This window comes from Brachionichthys hirsutus, unplaced genomic scaffold, assembly GCF_040956055.1.
Source record: "Brachionichthys hirsutus isolate HB-005 unplaced genomic scaffold, CSIRO-AGI_Bhir_v1 contig_948, whole genome shotgun sequence".
Classification (NCBI taxonomy): Eukaryota; Metazoa; Chordata; class Actinopteri; order Lophiiformes; family Brachionichthyidae; genus Brachionichthys; species Brachionichthys hirsutus.
Window position 1 is genome coordinate 341 of NW_027180526.1, and position 23,196 is coordinate 23,536.

Below are 23,196 nucleotides of genomic sequence, written 5' to 3' on the forward strand. Positions count from 1 at the left end.
TAACATTGCAGTCAATGGAGCTTCCTCAATAACTTGGCTGATTATTGACCGATGGAATTTGGGTCGGGTCCTGTAGGGTCGGGATCGCTATCTTATCTGGATCAGACCCAGAACAAGGTCAGAAAAAAAATATTACATTTTAACATTGAAAACGCCTTTTACGAAGTCACAAATATGTTAAAAATACACTTCAAGTCGAACTTGTCCACTTTTACTTTTCACTGTTGGTGTATAAAGATACCAATAACAATCTAGAACCTTTTGGTGATGATCCAGATCACCATGTGGACGGTGTAAATCCAAGCAGGAGGGGAACGAGCTTTTGCTCGTGTCTCTCCAGTCTCAACAGTTGAATATATTCTGCCTCACGCCGACATATTTGGAGTGTTGCTCGATTCCCTTTGAAACATCTCCAATAAACAACGGTCCTGTTTGTTTGTTTGTTCCAGAGAGCGAGGTTCTGCTGCGTGTTTCAGGACATCTGTGGCACAGTGCATTATCTATAGGGTCAGTGTTTACATATGTGGGTCTTTTTCTTTTATGTTGCATGATTACGTGTCTGTGTGTCCGAGCCCCGTGGGCAGAGGCCCGGCCATCATACTGGCCCCGACCCCAGGGTGGGGCCCCGGTTACCGGGCAACATCACGGTCCTTGCTTGCCACGGTCCAGCCTGTTACTGTAACTTTAGTTTTGGGTGCATTTCCTGCAGCCATTTTTCTCTGTAATTGGATTGTTTTGTGTCCTTGAATGACATTTAGGATTCTTTTTTACCTTTGATTCTGCATGAATCCTTTGTTTCTGTTCATGTCACTCAAAAGGTCTGTCTCTGCAGTTCTGATTAGACTCATCCCACTCCCAAGTTAGTCCATATGACCATCATTTTTTTAATTCAGTGTTCCTGTATCCTGAGGGGAACCCCGATGTTGTGCTCCAAATTTCATCCCACTCTGGACCACCGTTCCTTTGAACCTCTTTGTTTCCTCCTTCAGCCGGAGGAGACAAACGGCGCTGAGGCTCTGGCCATGAACTTGGGTCCCCCTCCCCCCATCAAGAAACACTCTCTCCCCGCATCAGTCTCTCTTTGCACCCCATCCTTACTCCACCCAACTCAACATTTCCCCCCCTCACAGCTATGTCTGAAATTGTTCCCATGGCAACTGTCGCACTGCCTGCCTAGCAACAGGCTTTATCCTTTCAAGGAAAAAAGGGGGTAACAGAGGGGGTTGTTTTTTTTTTTTTTTGGATGGATGTGAGTGAGGAACGTGCTGAAGCTGCAGCATATTGCAGCAGATTAATTACATCGACATCTCTGCCTCACCTGTACCTTATCATCTGTCTGTTCACTCCACGGTCTTCACATTTATCAAAGGTTTATTTACACCTGCAAAACATGACTTTTTTGGGTGGTTTTTTTGGAAGAATTGCTGTCAAAATTCCACAGAAGATGCAAAAATGTAATCTATTTATAGTATTTGAAGAACAAAAATTCCAAAATTGAAATGTTTTCCAGAAGCAAGGAACCATTGGTGGTGAATACATTGTTTTAAGATTTCTTATATGATCATTTTAATCCCAGAATAATGTTTTATGTATAGGATGAACATCTTTACTGCTGATTAATCCACCTTGTGTTTTCAGACGTCAGCATTAGATTATTTCCGTTATTGTCTCCACGCTCACATGAGAAACACGTAACGCATCTCCATGCCAAATAACTTGCTAACCTGCAGGGACAATAGAAAAAGCATCGATCCAGAGCATTCTTATGTCACAATGATGGCGTTGTCTTTGATGCCCCCTGCTGGCGATGAAAGGTTTTTATATAAGTCTTTATACAGCGCTGATGTGAAACTGTCTTTAATTTCAGGCACCATGACTCCTTGTACGAGTAATGACATGGTTCTCTTATGATATTTTATTTTTATCCATATTCTACGGTCCCTTTACTTTCGTTAAATATTTTATATATGATATAGAATTCTCCTCCTCACGTTTCCTCAAGCACAGATCCTTTAAATGCCTTTATTTGTCATTAGAAAATGTACAGAAAGATGACAGACATCAAATTCGAGTCATCGCCTCCGCAAAGGTGACATGTGAGTAATAATGTGATTCAAACTGAGGACAGCGACTAAACACCAAACCAGTGAATTCCACCGTATCTAAATGGAACTCCTTGACCGTGTGACACATCATAAAAAAAAAGTGTTTTGTGTGATTTTAAATAGATTTTGCTTTCAGCTTTACAAGATTCACGGTTTTATTGTATCATACGGGGTTGTCTCTGTCTTCAGACACCTCCCATGGGTCTTAAACTTGTGCAGTAAGTCACATTAAACGACTGGCCTCTCCTTCCTCTGCGTGTGTTAACAGCTTCCTGGATGCCTCCCTCGTCTACCTGGCTTCAGAACCACCAAAACCAGTTAGTGCTTCATGAACGCAGGCTTTTAATGCATTGTGATTATGTGATGCGTCATTTTGTTATCACAGTGCATGACATTAAAAAAAACAAAAAAACTACTATACATAGAATATTATTAGACTCCCTGTTTCAGGAACAGTGACTGGCTGGGATAAACAAACATGTTGTTAAACGCCTGTTAGACTTTAAAGTTGTATCGTCTCATCCTACTGGCTCACTTAGAGCAATACGAGTGGAGTCGTCTGACTCTTGTCCTCAGTTGACTTTGGCCAGGAGCCGCTCTGTGAACAGCTTCTTCAGCTGAGCCACCTCCTCGCTCAGGGAGTTGAGCTGAGACTTCAGGTGAGTGTTCTCCTGCTTATACTCCACCTCCATTTGAGGCTGGAGGCTGGAACCGGGAGCTGAGGCATAATAATGGGGAAGCTGCACCCCCACCTTCCTGCGATCCTCTCCCTCCACCTGTTGTAGCCAGGAGTCAGTGCAAAGTCCTTTAGAGGCCTCTCTCGGACCTTCGCGCCCTGATGCGGCTAGCAGTGGACCGCGTCTGGTACCGCTGCTGTCCGGTCCGGCATCAGCGGTGTCTCCGTTTCCCAGAGTCTTGAACCGTAGCTTGTGAGGAAGGTTTCTCATTGCATCGCCTTGGTCTGCTTTGCCTGCGCTGAGTGGTGGAGGCGACAGGGAGCGGTGGAGCTCATAGGACAGCTCCTCTGACCCGTGCGGCGATAACTTGCCGTGGTCGCTTAGCCGGTCCTCGAAGAAGATTGGACTTCCTACGCTGGAACCGCACGGTGTCGAGAAGCCGGAGTCCTCCGACATGTTGCCGGCCTCCCTGGACCCCCTGCTTTTCACCTGGCTTGCTTGGTTGTTGGGGTGCGCGGCTGAGGAGCTGGGGAGGTAACAGTGAGTCGTCATAGTCTGATGGGGAGTTGCAGTGAGGGGCAGGATGGGGCCGTTGGAGGGGTCTTTGACCAGGCCAAAGCGAAACTTCAGAGCCAGCAGCTCCGCCCTGAGACGGGCATTTTCCTCCAGCAGAGCCAGAACACGGCTCTCAAGGACCATGTCGTTCACGCGCCGCTTCTCCCGGGAGCGCTTCGCTGCCTCATTGTTCTTCCTCCGCTTGTCCCAATAGCCTTCATCTTTTTTGTCCACGGGGATAAACTCACGTTTGCGCCGAATGCTGGAAGAAGGGCTCTCTTTGCGTTTGAGCGGAGAGGCGTTACCCAGCAGGGAGCGCGCCAACAGGCTGCTGGAGGTCAGGATGGAGACTGCTTCATCGGTGAAGGGCGTGGCTCCTCCTCGTCCTCCGCCCGCAGTCACCGCTGAGTGAGACTCCAAAGCTGGACGCAGAGCCACCTCCTGCTGCCCCCTCATCCGATGGGACTCCTCCTCAAACATCTCACCAGTCAGAAGAGTCTTCCCCCCCTTTAAGAAGCAGTGCTGAGTGGGCGCAGTCGTGGATGGATGCAGCAACAGTGCCACCTAGCGTCCAAAACGGAGGGAAGCACATGAAGAAGAAGGATTTCGAGGTTACGCAAGAGCTGTTACAACACAATATTATGTAACCCGATTGCGTCTCTCCAATAAAGCCGCAGCGACTTGAGCCATAACGTCGCAAGCCTTGTTGCATTCTCAATGCGCGTTATGAGCAAAGAAAAGGAGCCAATTCAGGTTCTGTTCCACTAGAAACAGTCACTTTCAAATAAAACATCAAATGAATTTACGTCACAAACAAAACCCCAAATAGTACAACCTGTGACGGTAGTTAATAAAGTAAAGACCCCCCCCCCCCAGTCTGTCATCGTTTGAAGGTCAGTTACTGGCTTTACTTGCGTCATCAGCTCTGACATGAGGACCCCCGTCTTTAGAAACAAGCTGCTTTTGAAAGACTTCACTGCGGACCGACAGACGGATTCGCCTTTTTATTTTAATTTTTTTTTACTTAACAAGTTTTAATTTATGCGTTTTAAAACTTTCAACGTAATTTCAATGTTTAGTAACCAGAGCTGTTTTATTAAGTATGTTGAAAATATATAGTACTTGTTAAGGAATAATCTGAAGATGAGGCAGCGTTAGAATAAAATTTATTCCCACCCCCTCTTTGAACAAACAACTTAATTGGAGTTCATAAAGGTGACTTGCACGCAGCCTATTATTAACTGCCACATTTCCTTTAAGCAAATTCTAAGGACCGCTGAGCGCACATGAGAAGCGGTGATGTATATGAAAACAAGCGCTTTTACGTTGCTTCATTTAGCGGACTGATTTGAAAATAAAGAGTCCAAAATGCGTAAAAGTTTCTTGTTTTTATTTACCTCTGAAGCTCAGAACCTCCCGTCCGTCTGTTGTTCCGGTGAGCGCGTCTCTCCGTCTGCTCAACGCCGCCGAGCTGCTGTTACTTAATATTACAGGCGGCGTTACGCACCTCCTCTGTGCTCCACTTGGAAAACCGCAGCTCCGATATGTAACGAGGAGTCAGCTCAGGACGGTCAGTATCCTCATTTGAACCGGTGTGTGCGTGTTTTTGACACCGCCTCCCTGCGTAACCCCCCCCCCCATACCCATCCAGAGGAAAGTTCCTATCGGCTTTCACGTAACAGAAGTGTTCCTCCTCATCATCATCTGATTACCCCTCCCCTGATGATTTGTTCATAACTATTGAGTAATTCTAAGCAGCTCGTTAAAGGGGCAGCCGAGTAAGTCTTACAAAGGAAACCACGTTTTAAAATAGTGTATCTAAAACACCGTAAAAACGGTGACCCTGACCGGACGACAGATAACCCACTGTCAGTTTACTGCATCAGTTATTATTATTTTTTTTTGGAAGTTATTTGAAACTAATGCGTCACACGTTCATCAGAGTTCATCGTTTCTGTTCCTGTTTTTGGTCTCAGAAAGATTGTTAAATTGTAATAGAATTTCATGCTCTTTATCTGTGATATTAGAGTACATTTTATGTAGCAGTCCTCAACAAAAAACCAAAAAAAACCAAAATCTTATTGTGTAACATTTTTAGTCATTGGAACAGAGGTCTGATGGGAGATGGGCCCATCTGGGTCTGAAGTGCCACAAGGCTCCATCCTAGGACCATTGTTATTTAGTACATACATAAATCATTTCTCCATTTCCATGATGGTGAGAAGATCCTTTTAAAGCTCAATCTCTCAATGCATTAGGAAATCAGAGTCAAAACCTTGAAGACCTTTCTGAAGGAATGATCCTTTCCTTGTTATCAGGGCATATAATATGTCTCATGCAAATAGGAAGTTATCTTAAAACCAAGAAAAATTAAAGAAGAAGCAAATATCAATTCAAAAGCAAAATCAATCAAGTTGCTTCATGAACAAGCCCTGACATTTCTGGTCTATACATCATGATGACATCGTCATTGTCACATACTGTACTTGGATCTTGAAAATGAGGTTTTATAGTCAATGCATAAGATAATCAACAGCGAATCTTCACCTTTTTAGAGCTTTAGAGTTTAGAGTTTAACATCTGCATTGTTTAAAGTGAAGAAGTGTATTTTAAATAATTATTCTTCCCATTACTTTAACATCTTGACATTTTTTTTTTTTTTGCATTTTAGAATATATGAATGATATTTGTGTAACGTCTGTCTTATGTAATGTATAACAGTTTATTTGGATGTGTTGTTCGCTCACGTGGAACATTAATAGCAAGCCAGTATTTTAATCAATGCACAAATTATTCCAGCATAGTAATACTTTGGACCCCATCTGAGAGCGTTTCATTTCCACACTGTCTTTTCCTCATATTTAAATGTTTATTGCACGCTCCTTTCCAGGAACCCTCTAAATAATTTATCGTGATAACAGTTCCCTTCTCGGAAATCATTAGGAAACTACAGGAGCCATAAATAGTCTTGATTAAATGAGGAAGGATTACTTGGAGTGCTGGCGAAATGCTACAAATGTATGCAGTACTCTATTCTAGTGGAGTATAAATATTTTTCTGAGAAGGATCTGGACAGTGTGGACTCATTGTTTTGAACCGATATGTGCTTAATGATCTGTTCCGCCTTCGCGTAGACAAAGACAACACCATTGTTGACGAACAACCGTTGGTGGCGTGTGACACGCGGCTGCATAAGGGCTTGGACTGAAAACCTAAAGCAAAGCCATGTTCTCACGTCGAGCAGCTGGTGGTAGGTGTGTACACAGCAGATGAACTGCATGTTCTGTATCATCCTGCACAAGCAACCGTCCTGAGCAAACACGTTCCAGTTGACAGAACGATACACTCTGAGCCCCTTACCCAAGACTGCTCATGTGGAATTTTCCACATCCTTATTGTGTCACACGAAAAAAAAGAATCTGGGTTTTGTTTTTGTATAACACAAATATTAGTTCAGTTAATGTAAACATGAATGCATTTTAACGTATTTGTCCAATATTTAATAATATTAACTCATTGAGTGCCCCAGTTTTCGTGAATTTTTCCCGATATTCCACGCCCCACAGAATATTCCTTATTATGACTATGCAAGCAGTGACACATACCAAATGAAAGATTGAAGTCTCTTCTTTCATGAGAGAAAACAAGTGTGTTCCCACCATTTGTCATTCTGGAGTTATTGGCCATTGAAGAGAAGCAGATTTCAATGTCAGGGTTGGCAGTGAATGTTTGGGTTTCAAAAAACGTATTTAGACGTGAATGGCACTCAAAGAGTTAATACATTTAACTTTAAAGATCACATATTGTACTCTTTTTCCACAAGTTAATGCAGTTCCAAGACACTTATATGAAATATCTGTGACAGTTTTGGTCAAAATAGCGAACAGATGCTGCAGGACAGCGTCTCTCTTTTCTGTCTCAAACAGCTCCGTCAGAAAAGCCTCTGAAAACCAAAACGAAACTAAATCCACTGCGTGCACACGTGTGGCTGAACTGGGAGAGACACATCTGTCCAAGCAAAAACAAAATCCATCTTGGAGCACAAAAGTTATTTTTTTATACATTTGAAGAGGAGCAAACATGATCAAACACGATCAAAGAGGATCGAACAGGATCAAGCAGACCAACAAAAGACGAGACCATTAAAGTTATATTCATTCATCGTGAACAGAAGCATAGTCTTTGCTGCCTTTAACACATTTATATTTAATGAGCACAATTAGATGAGGTTACTAACATGCATCAACTTGACGGTAAGCGAGAATATAATTAGTAGTTTATTAATGGACATAATATTTACAAATATTGACCAATAATGAGGTAGTTGTGTCATAAACAATATTCCATAATGATGGAATTTTTCTATGTATTTTTTCTTTGTGCATAGAGAATGACAAGTTCCCTGCGTTGTGCACGTCTTATTTACTTTTCACAAGAGATTGGTTTCGATAAGATGAGCAATGAGTGCAGATGACAAGCATAAGATTCTGCAACAGCCGCATGTGCTGTACACAGATTGTGTACATGCAACAAAGTCTCTGAATGTCTTAACATTGAACATTGACAGGGGTTTCAATCTAACTCATAAAGTAATAGACTACAGTCCAACAAAATGTCACCAACCTTCATTTGCGTTTGCATGAAAGGATATTTACTGAAATAACTGAAGCAGTAAAAAAATAATAATAATTGAAATCTCAAAACTGTTTAACTGCAGGATGGTGGAAATTAATAGTCGGATATACAGTATGTTTAAAATAATCAAAGTTACACTCCTTTCGCAAAAAGAACATTAATGAGTGTTTTAAAGTTATTTCCTCATTTTAATTCAACTTTAGAGATAATATGACAGAAATTCAATTTTAACCCCAGACTGTGTCCATTCTTTATCTCAAATGATGGATTTACTTCTACATCTGTAACCGAGTCTCAGCCTTAGAAACACAGACAGGAAAAGTGAGACGGGAAAACAAAAGAAAGAACGTGTAACGCAACAGGAAGTGAGTTATACCATACTTTAGTTAAGATTTTGAAATATGTGCTTGTAATGTTTCTACTGAAGGAAGTATTTTTTTTTGCCACACGTTTCTTTGTAAATGAACAGAATATGCATGAAACAAAACAAACAACAAGAACAACAACTATACATTCTACTGAAGGCATATGAATAGTTTTCATTCATCTTCATTGTATAGAGAGTGTTTTTTTTATTTCCTCATAGTTTATGAGTGAGCCACTCAAGACTGTTGCAAGAAAGCAGCTGCAAAAGTGGCTGAACAGGAGTTCAGCAAGTTCAGAAGGAGTTCTTGCCTTTTACGTAGAAGCTGTTATGGAAAAGCTCAACTTTGACCTGCAGGGACAAAAGGACACCTTGCAAAAATAAATAGGTCAAATACAGCTTGACTTGCACTCAGTGGACTTTAAACTTCACTTCTGAGAATTTGGGTATTCCATCGTAAGAAAATATTTAGTAGTACAAAAAAGAAAAAGTGTGTGATGATGATGATGATGAATATATTTATTAGATAGAATTGTAGAACAGTACAGTCAAACACCCTGTCTAAAAGGAACATTCCAAAAAGCCCTTGCGGTTTTGTTTCCGCTAAAAGTCAAGTGTAGACAGGAAAGTCTTAAAGTCTAACGAGCAATATTCTAGAAAGATCTGCAATGTAAAACAGCTGAAAATGAAATAACAGGCTTCTTTTATTTATCAGACTTATTTCTGGTTGGAAAGTTTACATCATTTTTCAATTAAAGTTGTATTTACTTGTTTCACAGTCTCAGATTTGAGGACCGGCCCCACCTTAATATAAACTGTTGCAGCTGAATGCTTCCTCATAGCTCTGATGAAGCTGCCTGGTCTCAACCCGGAGGATGTGAAATCAAACGTCAACCTAAGCGCGATTGTTTTTCTGCTGTGTGTCTCTGGTGAGAGTCAGTGTGAAGATTCTACTACCGGTGTGGAGAACATGTCGCTGCATTAACAGGCCGTTTATAATGTGAATAACATTTATGAAATGCTTTCCAGTTGCAGATGCAGAATCATTTTGGTTTTCCTTGTGATTCATCCTCTGTGGGGTGGATTCTGTCTGGAGCACCTGTGGGCAGCGGGGCGGATATAAATATCTGGCCTGTACTTGCCAAAGTGGGTGGCATAGACAAGAATCACAGCACAGAGTCACAGTGTCTGACCGGCTGACGAGCCGGGAGGCGTTACTCATTGTTGACGGGTGAAGACATGTTACGTAAAGCTTAATGCTGAGGAAGGGAAGGGAAGCGGGGGAGGGAGGAGGCCTTCACCTCCCTGACACAGGAAGAGGGTCCACTGGTCACAAATAGCTACTTAAATAGTTACTTCTACACACATTTTCCTCATGCCTGTTTGTTTCCTTCCATTCTGTGCTGAATCTGCAGCATCCTGACAACCTCCTGCTGCCTCCGAGCGTGATTTGCCCTCTGATGCTGTTAAAGAAAAGCCTTTGTTTGTGTGTGCTTCATTTTGGCTCAGAGGAAAATCCCTCTGCAGCGACACAGCGTGCTACGGAACTCTACAGCACTGACGCTGCACGCCTCGCCAGCTTGGCCAAATTTCAGTCACAATATATGATGCTATCTGAAGTGATATCAGTCAGTGCTATAGGCAGCAAAGGTTAAGAGTTATCTCCAATGTGATATCAGATATGACCCTGATTCCAAGAACAGTTGGGTTCATAATATCAGGAGATCAAAAACAGATGCACCGATTGATCTTTGTTGCCTGCTGTCACGATTATAACATTTTTACTGAGATTTATCATCAGGGTAGCGTAGCTTAGATGAACATATCTGTAATCTTCTTTGTGGATTCATGGATCAATACATGAGCAGGGCACAGAAAGGGATTGGTAATAACACCAGGGGAGCCAAGCACCCTCCTGGTTGACAGGACAGTCGCCAGAGACTGCAAGGTCAGTAGCATCAGGACTGACTACAAGAAAGCCCTGCAAGAAATGCAACACATAAGGATACCTTCGTCCAGAACTCAATGAAGCTATGGAAGACGACTCCACAAGGTAACTCGAAGCCAGTTGCACAGGTGAGCATTAAATGAGGCATTTAGCAAGGAAATGCTCAACCCCCTCCCCCAGCCAGATCATCACAGAGTGGTTTCGGGTACCGGTTCCAAAGTGAAACGACTCCTCTTGATGGATGACATCAAACTGTATGACAAGAGCGAGCGTGACATTCACTCCCTGATTCACCTCACTGGGATATACAGCAATAACATTGAAGTTGATCACAACTGAAGGGGTTAAACTACCTGAAGGCAACAATACAGATGTGCAGGACAGCTACAAATACCTGGGGATCCCACAGGCAAGTGAAAACCACGAGCAGGCAGCTCTGAGGTCGGCCACAGCCAAATACCTGCGGAGGGCGAGGCAGGTTCTCAAGAGTCAGCTGAATGGCAAGAGTAAGATCCAGGTCATTAACAGCTATGCCCGACCAGTAATCAGACAAGATCCTGTGGGACCTCCAGATCCAGATGGACAAACTGGTGACGGCCAACAGGCCTGACATAGTGGTGATGGATAAACATCAGAAGACAGCGGTAGTGATGGATGTAGCCATTCTGAGCGACAGCAACATCAGGAAAAAATAACAGGAAAAGCTCAAGAATTACCGAAGCTAAAGGAAGAGCTGGAGAGAATGTGGGGAGTGAAGGCAACAGTGGTGCCAGTAGAGATCGGGGCACTAGGGGCATGCATGACTCCAGCAGATGGAACAACGTCCAACATCTCTGCCCAGAAGATCCTCGGGACAGCTAAGATCCTGCACAGAACGCTCAAGCCCCCAGGCCTCTGGCAGAGAACCCGAGCTTGAAGGAGACGCCGTACCGCCTGGGTGGGCGAGACAATGATTATTATTTTGTTTTTAAATAACACTTTTATCTGCTCTGTTATTCTTTTTCTTCTTCCCACACCCTCAACTATATATTTCTTGATTACGGCTTTATGTTTCGCTGCTGACTAAGAAAATTGCAGTGAATAAAGCAAAGCTCATTTCATGAATCACTGCTCCCCTGAGAAATGCGTGCAAAAACACTTTCGTGTAAGAGCTCGTCTTTACCACAGACAGCTCAGACTCTGTCCGTGGCTCAAACACATAGGAGATGTATTTCGGCAGCTATTAATAGGCTATGACTCACTTTGTTTGACTCTGGGGGCCTGTTTCGTAACAGGCAGACCATGTGCATGTTGGTCTGTGAGCGTGTCGAAATGTATTTACTGCGAATTTGTTGACACGTCAGACATGTTTACTTGCTCATAAGCAAAAGCTCCAGTCATTCCTCAGGCTCCTGCATCAGCCACCAAACCAGGCTGCCTCCCACCTGGCCAGGTGATGTTTTATTTAGCTGGGTCCACTAACAGATAACATCTAACGCTCCATTGCTCAGACGGAACTTCTCGACGCCGCTTTAGAGGAAAACATTTGGAAAGGCTTTCAGACTTATTGTGAGGCAGAAGCCAAGATCCTCAGACACGCTTTCCTCCGTATGCTTCTATTTTTGGGCTCTGGAACACGTCACACTGTTTCCAAAGCAACCACTTTTGACCAATTTGGGAGGTTGTTGGGGCACGGGGGGGGGGTGGAGAAGGAAAACCTTTATAATTTGTGATCAAACAAATGTTTTTGTAATATAAGATAAGGCTGCCTTCTCGCATCTGTCATGGTTACTGACAGCAGAACAGGCTCGAGCTTTGAGGAGCACATTAAAGCACATCACTGGACAATTACATCCCGGAGTAACGTACAACTGGGACAAATAATCACCCTAATTTGAAAGACATTACAGTAAAATAAGACTTTAGGCTGCGTGAAAACACGAACAACAACAAAAAAAAAAAGGAAGGAAGGAAGGAAAAACACAATCCCCACCACACAGACAAGCCCGGATCTCAATATATAGTATGGAAAACATGGTGAGATGTTGAATGTATGACCCACTTCCTGTGTTCACTAAAAAACACTGTTGGAGAGAATATTTATTGTAGCCACACGCTCAGTGAACATGGACGACTGCTGCTCATGTGTCTGATGTTGCTTCATTATTAAAGTCAAGTGCAAAAAGTTTCATTATCATCAGAACGGCATCGGTTATCTTTGTTTTATTTCAAATATTATGTGGAATGACGCTAATTGATTGGTATCTGATGACTGTCTGTAATCCTGCTGATCCGTCGTCGCTAAGCCTCTGTCATCTCTGTGAAACTGACGTAAAGCTGGATACATGTAGTTATATCACCTTCAACCTTTGTTTCAAGAGAAAATCTTTCTGCATCCACAGAGAAAAAAAGATTACGACAGCGTAACACACTCAAAATCCAAAGTGAGGAGAGAGAGAGAAAGAGAGAGAGAGAGAGAGAGAGAAAGAGAGAGAGAGGCCATTATTTCACTGTGAGTTTAATGTTGACCATTGTAAAGTATCATGGATTCTAACAATTGAGGTTTCAGTGTGCAAAATGAGAGTTGGTCACGAAAGCCGTGGGGGTGGTGGGGGGGGTAAATGAAAGTGTTTGTTGAGGACAATTGTTCATCTAACAGGAGCCATCTGAGGTCAGTTTATTCTGTCCTGACATCATCCTCCCCCCGCCCAGTGTTCACTTCACTTTGTTTCACGACCCCCCCCAGCAACGCTGAGGGGGTCGAGCGGATTGTTTAGAGAAATCCGCTTGATTTCTCTAAACACGCAAGTGTATTTCTCAAGATACTCAAATTCAGGAGTATTCTGGATTTGAATGATGCACCTCACAGACCTGACTAATGATTTAAACCACTTTGACCAAACATGTACAGAGGTACGTTTGCCTGCATTGCAACATGTGGAAGTAGACTGAAAAACCAAAGTACTTGTCATCCCCTCCCGGGTTGGGACTCGTTTTTCTGCAGTATTCAGTCCAAATATTTGATCTTTCTGTGCGTGAGACTCAAATAGTGCTGAATGTATGCAGAAGGGTTTATTCTGGAATCAGGCGAGTGTTCCTGGGTGTTGGGTCCTGATGATGGGAAGCCATGTGGGTGGAAAGGATGAGTCATCCATCATCTATCCATGGCGTTAGGCTGCTGCTGCCGCCGGTGCAGGTCCGAGTCGAGCTCCGTCTCGCTGAGCTGTGATGTCAGAGCTGTCACTGTTCTACGCCACAATGAACACTCACAAAGCTTTGGGTGTGCGTGAACTCAGTGGGGGGGGGGGGGGTGGAATACAATAATAGCACTGACTGGAAAGCGTTCACTCATGTCACTGTATACTTAGCACTCTTTCACCTTTTGTTTAGCCTCTTTCCTTCAGGAAAAATGACTGTTGCATTCCTGAATATGTTTCCTGAACAGATCTGTAACTCATTAATAGCCAGACAAACATTACTGGAGATTATGGGAGATGGATCTTGCCAATGTGCTCGACATGATTCGACGCAGCTTGAGGAACATTTGAACAATTCCCACCCACAAAAGGTCCAGCAGATGTTCTCTTGAGCAGCTTTTTAAATCATCATTATGTCGACGTGTAGAAGATTATAATTTCTTTGCTTGTGGCTCTTGCGCTGTGCTGTAAGTGACTCATCAGTGGGTGAATTACATAGATTACATAATCATCCCTGCCCTTCCTCGACTCATCCCATGAACTGACGTCTGGGTTTAACAATCGTAAGCAAGAATATGAGCAAACATAAGACATTTTGTTTAAAAGTCCGACCTGTTAGACATACTGGATGTTGTTGGTGTCATTTTATCTTGAAAGCTAGATTAAAATACTTTCTGACAGCCAAAATGACTTGTGATAACTTGCTGTCTTGTGTAGTCTCTTGATTCTAGGGGCTCTACTGCCCTCTACTGGAAACGTTTAAAATAAATCCTTCAGTCCACATGAGCAGGAACACTTTTGACTATAAGGCAGAACTTGGACACAAAAGGAAGAAGCAAATGTTGTTGTTGTTGTTTTATCACTATAGAGAAAACACATCACTAAAAACTTTATACGATGACGGTAGTTTCTTCTATCCCCCACTAAAGCATCTCACTCTCACTCTTTATCCTCCCATTCTCCGATACAAATGTCCCTCAGAAAATGTACATCAAACAATGAAGAGTAGAAGCAGTCGTTCAGAGGCTTGATCCCTTTGACTGATATGTAATAATATATTCAATTCGTTTTTTAATTTTAATTGAGTGCCATTCTCAACTCAGCTATATGCCGAGTGCCCCATTTTTCAGCATTATCCATTTGAGAACAGATTCAAATAAAGCTCAGCACAGGCTTTGTATGTACTGTACTGTGTAAAAAATGAACGAAAAAATCCATTCCTGAGAAATTTTACACCAAAGAATATTTCTGACATTTTGTTTTGAATCCAATTTCAGGCTGTTTTGGGAAAGCCCTCATAAAATGTCATAACAGCTGAAACCTCGGCTGCGATCACGCCTGTTGTTTGTGACCTGCTAGAGAAGGGAAGCCACATTTGGGACATCCGAGCCATGAAGGGTCGAGCTAAAGTCCTTCCTCTGCTGGCACAGCAACTGGGGCTAACAGATGGTACTTAGACAAGGCTAAGCTTTGTGCTTCTGTCTGGAACGTGGAGGCCAAACTCTTTTTAGTTAATGTGATCACAGGTCAACTTGTCTGCTGCCGTCAGTTACCATGAAACTGCAGGACGTTTGTCAGGTCACTCAACAGACAGAACTCTGGAGGAGACCATGATTATTACCATGCTCTGATCTCATGCTGATGAGAAAAGCTGCACAAAAGATAAACATACAGAGAGAAACACACAAAGCAAAACATAATAGCCTGCCAAATTTATTTACAGTTTATTAACTAATGTTATTCAAGCTCCATCATTTCCCACAATGCAACTGTACAGTGTCTTTCATTAAATGCTCCCTGAGCAGTTACCACTTTTGTCTTCCAAATGCAAAACTTGCAATTTTTTTTATTGTATCAGACTACCATCATAACTCTGACATCATCACATTGGTTTTTGCTATATAGCCTCCCAGAACTTTGCTGGACTGCCTCTGCAGGCGTGTAAGCTGAACTTCATTTCAAATTAGTGTACTGTCCCTTTAAATCATTAAATCGGATCTACACAACATTGATTTTCATGTACATAATATAGCAGTGCATTCTTGGAAATAAACACGATGAACAAACTAGACTCATTTGAGCTAAAACGCTTATTTTATAAAAGTGCTTATTTTCCAAATTTCATTTACGTACCTAAGAAAAAGACTACTCAGAAATTGCCAAACCGCTTAGCAGTTGCAGGACAATAAAAACTGACAACAGTGTCACCGTCAAACTGGACTGTTGTTTGTGCCATCTGTTTGACAGAAATTAAAAGAGAAAAAGTCGTGAAATGTCTGCTTTATTTATGTGTTGACTGAAACTAGTGCTTAGATACAGTATATCAAAACATATATTTGACATGCGCAAAGTTAGGAGAGCCAGAAAGCATTTAATCTGAACTACCTTTAGGATTTTGGTTATAATAATTCATCTTGGACTTTTGGAACTCTAATGGCAGATCCTTGGTGTTTTTATTTTTACCTTCTTTTTTTTTGTATTCTGTTCGAAGTGACGAAGGCATCACTGTCAGTTCTTTTTCTTTGACTTCTGGCCGTTGACCAGGCCCGACTCCCAGCGTTGCCATAAAGAAGCCTTCTGACCTCCGGCTCTTTGAACTTTTGGCTCCTGTTGTGACATGAGGCGGAAAAGACGTAATTAGATTCCTTAACTTCTGTTAGAGTTAAACATCTGAGCCTTTTGTACTAAAGCAAGCATTCCTCAATTAAATTCAAGTTACTTAAAACTTTCATTTTAGGTTAATTAAGACCTTTACAGAAAAAAACCCCATGATCTAGATTAAAGACATACCTTTACTCATCATGCCTTTGAAAGGATTTGAGAACAATATGGTACATTGCAGTGATAACTCTATTTACTTAGTAATACTGTTGTCAGCGGTTTCAGTCAGTCAGTGGTTTGCACAAAAAACATGCACAGATCAAATGAAGCTGTTCAGTAAATAGACCTGACACCTCACCTGCGTCTTCTCAGACTTTTTGGATGGAGGCGGCCACACCCGTTCCAGTTTTCCTGTGGACTGCCATCTGCCATCTGAAGAACAGGAACAAGACAGGAACAGGAAAACATTGAAGGTATTTGACAGTTGATACATTTAGGTGACAGACAAAAACATCAAGAACCTAAATTTTGCTAGACTGAACCTGTTTTGTTTCTCTGCTCAAATATTAGCGCCATTAGCATGCCCAGTGAACTGTTGCTATCTACCCATAGAACTAACCAGATTACTTCTTTCAAGACAATTGGCATGTAATGTTAAATTATTTTACTTGTAATAGATTACTCAGTAGCTCTACACAGCAGCACAACTTGCTTCGTCATGTCAGTTAGAGGGGATTTTTTATTCTTTTTGCCATTAACCGTAGATTTAGATTTTTATCAGGATACATTTTTCTATTTTCTCAATTTGTCATTTAAGTAAATTTGAACCATTAAAATTTCAATCAGAAGCTCTGCTTTCACCTTATTAAGCTAAGGTTAGCAATTAGAATAATTAGCTATACTGCATGAGTAGGTCTGGAGTGACAGAGAAGTATGTCAGAGTAGTTCAGGACATGTATGACAGTCGTACAACAGCAGTGAAGTGTGTTGTAGGAGTAACAGGGGAGGTTAGTGTAGAGGTGGGATGCACCAGGGATCAGCTCTGAGCCCCTTTTTGTTTGCCATGGTGATGGATAGTCTAACAGATGAGCTGAAACAGGAAGCTCTTTGGAATATGATGTTTGCAGATGACATTGTGATCTGCAGTGAGAGCAGGTAGAGGAGAATTTAGAGAAGTGGAGGTCTCCTCTGGAAAAGGGAGGAATGAAGGTGAGCAGGAGTAAAACAGAGTACATGTGTGTAAATGAGACGGTCCCAGGGGGGACAGTGAAGTTACAAGGAATAGACGTAAAGAACCAGTGTAATTAGGTTATACACTTTTAACATCAAATTAGACTTTAGATCAGATTTTGATGCAGATTCCACATCGGAGAAGAAATATGATTTATCACAGAAACTTCATGAAATCCTTGACCAATATAGTCACATATTGTGTTGCCGTGTTATTTGTGGATGAAGCATCACCACTGTGGTTTATAGTTTTCAGTAATGTGTCATGGAACGTTACAATAACACACTGTGTGTACCTGACCTTTAGAAAGAGCCTCTTTGTTCCTTCAGTTTAGCTCTGCCCCTGACTTTAGTATATTGCTTTCAAGTGAAACTCCATCATCTTCACATTGAGTCAACCCACACACCATTATTGCTGTGGCTGAAAATACTAGCATGGCACTGGAAACAGTAATGACACATCCCCTAGCTGGCTGCTGATATCTGGCCTTCAAGCGCTGCTGCTGTGCACACAGCCAATGTAAAAATAATGGACTCAAACCAAACATGCTTTCAAAAAGACATATGAACTGTCTGAGGGCGTTTGCATTTACACAACACCAGAGACGAACCAGAGCAGCCCCTGAACCAGCGAGCATACAGAGAGTAGCCTTCATGCTGTCAGTCAGCCCCTGGCATCCGCTGACTCAGATCAGGAGCGCTCTGTCCTTAACCATCGGTGACAGGCCTGAGACTAAGTTGTCCATAATACTCCTCAGATAACATGTGATCCTAATGTAAAGAGGCATTCATTAAAGTGCTCAGTCGGTGATGTGCAAAGAAGACTCTCACTAGATATACCAGTACAGTATATATATATGATGTGTGTTTTAGTATGTTTATATGTTATTGTAAATTAGTGTTTTTCTGAAAGTTTTCATTGCAATATTACATATTTATTTTAAATGATGTATATGGAATATCTATCTCTTCATGCAAATAAAACAAATTGCATAATATTTGGGAACTGATCTCCAAACTTGCATAGAAATAAATGATGCCAAAATTGAAACAGTGCTTGAAACAAAATTTTTAGGGGTCATAATAGACAATAAGTTAAGATGGAAATCACATATAAATCACATAAAAGTTAAAATGGCAAAATCCTTTGCAATATTACAAAATCTTGTTTGCTCTAAAGCCCTATACACATTATATTACTCACTTGTTGCCCCATACAAGACCTACTGTGTAGAGATCTGGGGAAATACATATAAGACTAATATTAATCCAATTTTCCTATTGCAAAAGAAAGCCATACAAATTATAAGTAAAAAAACTTTTCATCCCATTGAGTGTCAGCCATTTTCAGCTCAGCTTTATGCTAAATACCCGAGTTTTTGCTCATTTTGCCTGATAGTCCAAGCACCACAGAATATTCTTTACTATAACTATGCAAACACCAACACCTTCCAAATTAAAGAATCTTCTTTCATCAGGAAAAAAAGTGTGTTCCTACGATTTTTCTTTCCAGAGTCATTGGCCGGTGAAGAGAGGCAGATTTCAATGTCAGGGTTGGCAGTGAATGTTTGGTTTATAAAATGTCTTTAGACATTAATGCCACTGAATGAGTTAAACATCCTCAAGTTTAACGAAGAAGAAGGAACGATGAACAAATTGTTGGAACCGCGGATAACTAGGGGTTTAGTGTACATGTCCAAGTCGCACCTGAGTATAAGTTGCAGGACCAGGCAAACTGAGAAAGAAGTGCGAACTTATAGTCCAGAAAATACTGTATACTGCATGCTGTATATAATGTACTGTATATACAATTTAACTATGGTGAATACGGTCACACATAGAATAAAATTTCCATTTGGAATAAAAGAAACTCCATTACAGGGAAAATTATAGATTTATTAACATACTTATGTACAGAAGTACTGGAATGAAGAGAAGTACTTTTACTCTTGCTAAAAAGTTTCAAGTCATTTATACATTGAGTGTATAGGTGTGTGTGTGTGAGTGGCTGTCTGTCTGTGTGGCCCCGCGATGCACCAAGGACGCGTTCGAGGTTACCCCGCCTCAAGCTGGGATTTTCTTGCCGCGATCCGCAAAGCAGAAAAGTGGCAAAAAAATGGATGGAAAGTTACCATTTGGTTTAAATGCTTTGATTTTCTTTCAAATAATTTATACCAAACAGGAAAATGTGGTGAAGTAGAGTATGTATAGTATTTGCTTTGAAATGTAGTTGAGTAGAACATAAAACTGAACTACCTCTGAAGTGTACTCATGTACAGCTGGCACTTCACCACAGAGACGATGTAGACTGACCTGGTTTCAAGGTTGGTGTGAATTGTGGCTTCTCCCCGTCCTCACTGTTCCGCCTCTTCTCTCCATACAGAGTACACCTCTGTCTGCGCAGCTCCTCCTCTCTTTCTTTGGCCTCCCTGATGTCCTTCTCCACTTCTGGCTGAAGAGCCAGGGCTGGTCGCAGCTTGTAGAAGGGGTTTTGTTTGAGGATGGGAGATTCAAGTGTTGGTTTTCCTTCCCAGTTTTTTCTCCCACCCTGCACAGCTGATGTATTAGTACAGATGGAGTCCATGCTTCTGTTCAGGCACAAGCTTTTGTCTGGTTTTGGGGGGTGTAATGAACTTGTTTTGCCTTGAGAACTGATTGTGGGGCTTTTTATTCTTAAGCTTTCAAGACCTTTCTCAATTTCAGAGGTTGATTTGTGCAACCTGAGGGAGTGTGATCTGGAAATTGTCCGGCTTTTGAGCGAAAACATTTCTAGGCTATGTGTACGCGCTAGCACGGTTGGGTAAATGTGGCCTCTTGCCATTGTGGTAGGGGATTTCCTGTGTCTTGTTGGATGCTCTGTGTTATCCTGCTGGAAAGCCTCAAACAGCAGTTTGGTCTCCCTTAATTGCCGGACTTCACCTTTGCTGTACACCCCTGGGATTTTCCCTAGATTGACTAGCACCAGTTCTCTCTGAATCTCCTGGCTTATTTCCTTTTGCATCTTCCGCTCTGAGAACTGCCAGTCACTGCGCTGGCATGTCTCTGTAACCTTGTTAGTAGGTGGCTCAAGCGAAATATTGATTTTAAAGGGAATCTCTAGGACATCTGGATTCTCTGCAAGGTTAAAGAAACCACCAGCTCTTTGCAGGTTCTGCTTCTCCTGGGCTGCCTCAACGATTTGCCTTTCAATAGTGGTCTCAGCAGCTGAAAATCTGTGTTGGATGGATGCAAAAGGAGTTTGGATGGAAGGTGTTTGTTGGATGACTGGAGACGCATCTGCAGCCTCCCACATGGTATTTTGATCGTCATCAGAATCGCCCATCTCCGTTCTTCCACTTATGTACTGCTCAGACTCTACAGGCTCCGTCAATGAACATGCACTTCCTTTTGTGTTCTTTTGTGCATCTTTACTCTCATTCTTTCCTTTCGTTTCTCTCCCCATCAGGTTTGCCCTTGCTCCATTATCTTTATCATCATCATCATCATCATCATCATCAACAATAACATTTTGCAAACTACTATCCCCCTTCTCATTGACACCCGTTATATTCCTCTTTCTTGGTTTCAAATCCTCTTCATCCGTTTCAAGAACACACTTATTCTCATCTCTCCTCTCTTGGACATCCTGCTGGGAGTTGTGCGTGTTCTCTGGTGTACACTCATCCTGTCGTAGTTGTACCTGCTGCAGACGCTGAAGCAGGTGCTCTCCTTGCTGGATATCAGACGCTATTCTCCGACCTTCATCTCTCTGCGGTCCTTTAAACACTCTCTCGTCAAAGTCTTCAGAAACGGGGAGTTGGGGCATTTGTAATTTGACGGTACCACTCTCTCTCCTCTCCCAGTCGCACTTTGTGACATTGTAGTTAAAAGATCTCATGTCAATGTCTTCATTGTTCCCTGGGATCTCTGGCGACTGGGGCCGATTGACTTCTGCCCAGTTTTGGTTATGCTTGCAAAGCTCCGGTGGCCCCCAGGTCTCCAAGTCATCCTCATTTACACTTAGACTAGACAATTCTGGGGAACTGGCCTCCATGCTATCGTAGTCAAAATTGTCTGTGGTTAGTTTTGAATGATCGTCATCAAGGCCACAAAAGTCTCCCTGCTTGTCAATGCATGTCTCATTGTCTTCAGTGCTTGAAGGTTCCTGTTGAGGATAGTCTCTCAAGTCTTCTTGTCCTTCCCTCAAAATGACAGTATCATCAAGCTCCACAATTGAACAATCTCCTGTTCTATTCTCTTGATGTGGATCATTACATGATTCCTTCACAGTACCTGTGCCCTCCATGGATTCTTGATCTTGACCATGCAATAGAGAGAAGTCCTCGTCTTTGCAAAAACATTCAATATGTGTACATCCCTCAGAAATCTGTGCTCTACTTGCGATCACTTCATCCACCTTTTTGTGTGCTGCCAGTAGCTGCCTCTCTCTACGATGCCAGTCTAAGCCACTTGGATTACCTTTAGCCCATGTGGCGTCAGCTGCCAAATTTACAAGGGTCACACTGGGATTATTCACCATTGCCTCTGTGCTGCTCTCAGCTGGCAGAGAGGGAGCCATGAAGGAAGGAGATAGCGGTGGGATGACCTCATCTGCCCCCTCATTGTTCATCATGCAGTGGTATCTGGTGATCAGGGCAGGAGGCGTGACTGCGGTTTTGTCTTGGGGATTCTCAGCAAGAGTCGCCAATAGGCTGTTTGTGTTGGCTTCTGTCTTCATCTACAGACCACTGATATCCTGAGAGACCAGACCTTGTGAGCTGGGGCTGGGGCATTCAGTTTCGGTCTTATTTATGACTTTTCTCCCTGACTTTGTCCGTTACCGGGTTGCAGGTCATGCTGGAGCCTATCCCAGCAGTCAACGGGCGAGAGGCGGGATACACGGGTGGTGGGAGGAGGTCAGAGAACTTGGATAGAACCCACGCAGACACGGGGAGAACATGCAAACTCCTCACAGAGAGGCCGCATGTTGGATTTGAACATGTGACCTTCTCGCTGTGAGGCAGCAGCGCTATCACTGCCACTAACAACATCTGCAGGGGTGTCAAACTCATTTTCTCCAAGGGCCTCATTAGCATTATGTTTGCCCTCCAAAGGCCAAATGTAAACCGTAAATGAGTAACAAAAATGTAACTAAATGTAATGTCATTTAATGTAAAATAAATGTAACTACTCCTTAACATGCTGTTATATAACTTTTTATTTTTTTATTTAACTCTTTAGCCATCACAGTAATTACAATAAAATATTCAGTTTTGATATCACTTTTTTAAAAGGTTGTAACTTAAAAATTGTTAGAGATAAAGACATACTGTAAATGAGAACAATTATAAGTATGAACCAAAGTTTGTGATAGGAATAAATTAACACATCTAATAATGTAGAAAAGTTCCATTCAAATGCAATCATCATGCAGGAACAAAGATAATCGATAAAAAACCAAAGCAAAACCAAAAAGCCACCACCTTGTCTTGTCATGGACATGCGCAAACCAAAAAAACCAACCAAAGTGGGCAAGATAAAGAACATTCCCCGAGTCAATGCCACGGAAAAGACGTCACTTTCAGGATCAGCACTGGACAGCTCCATATGTAGCCGACTACCTATGGAGCTGTCCAGTGCTGATTCTGAGCACCATATGTAGCCGGGATCAACATATCAGCACATGCTGGAAAAAACTAAAAAGTTCAAATAACTTTCAATAGTCACCTCCAGCAGATTCTTAATTTCCTGACTGTAGCGTGTTGCTATTGTTATTGCCATGTTGCTGATTTTTTCCATTTGATCAGTTCACTACTTAAGTTACAAACATTGCATATTCAATTGTATAGTTGTAAAAATATATGGATAGATTATTGCTGTTATTATAACATAAATCCTTTCAATTGATCAGGTTAAGTAAACCACA

General features: G+C 42.1%; 1 protein-coding gene across 1 annotated transcript; it reads right to left on the minus strand.

Annotated features, from left to right (window-relative positions):
• Positions 1-2,008: 2,008 nt before the first annotated feature.
• Positions 2,009-4,949, minus strand: LOC137915824 (uncharacterized). The gene is made up of 2 exons (XM_068758943.1): positions 4,735-4,949; positions 2,009-3,901 (listed from the first exon to the last, which is right to left on the minus strand). The coding sequence occupies exon 2, from the start codon at positions 3,815-3,817 to the stop codon at positions 2,678-2,680; it is 1,140 nt and encodes a 379-aa protein (XP_068615044.1). The 5' UTR covers positions 3,818-3,901; positions 4,735-4,949; the 3' UTR covers positions 2,009-2,677.
• Positions 4,950-23,196: the final 18,247 nt, after the last annotated feature.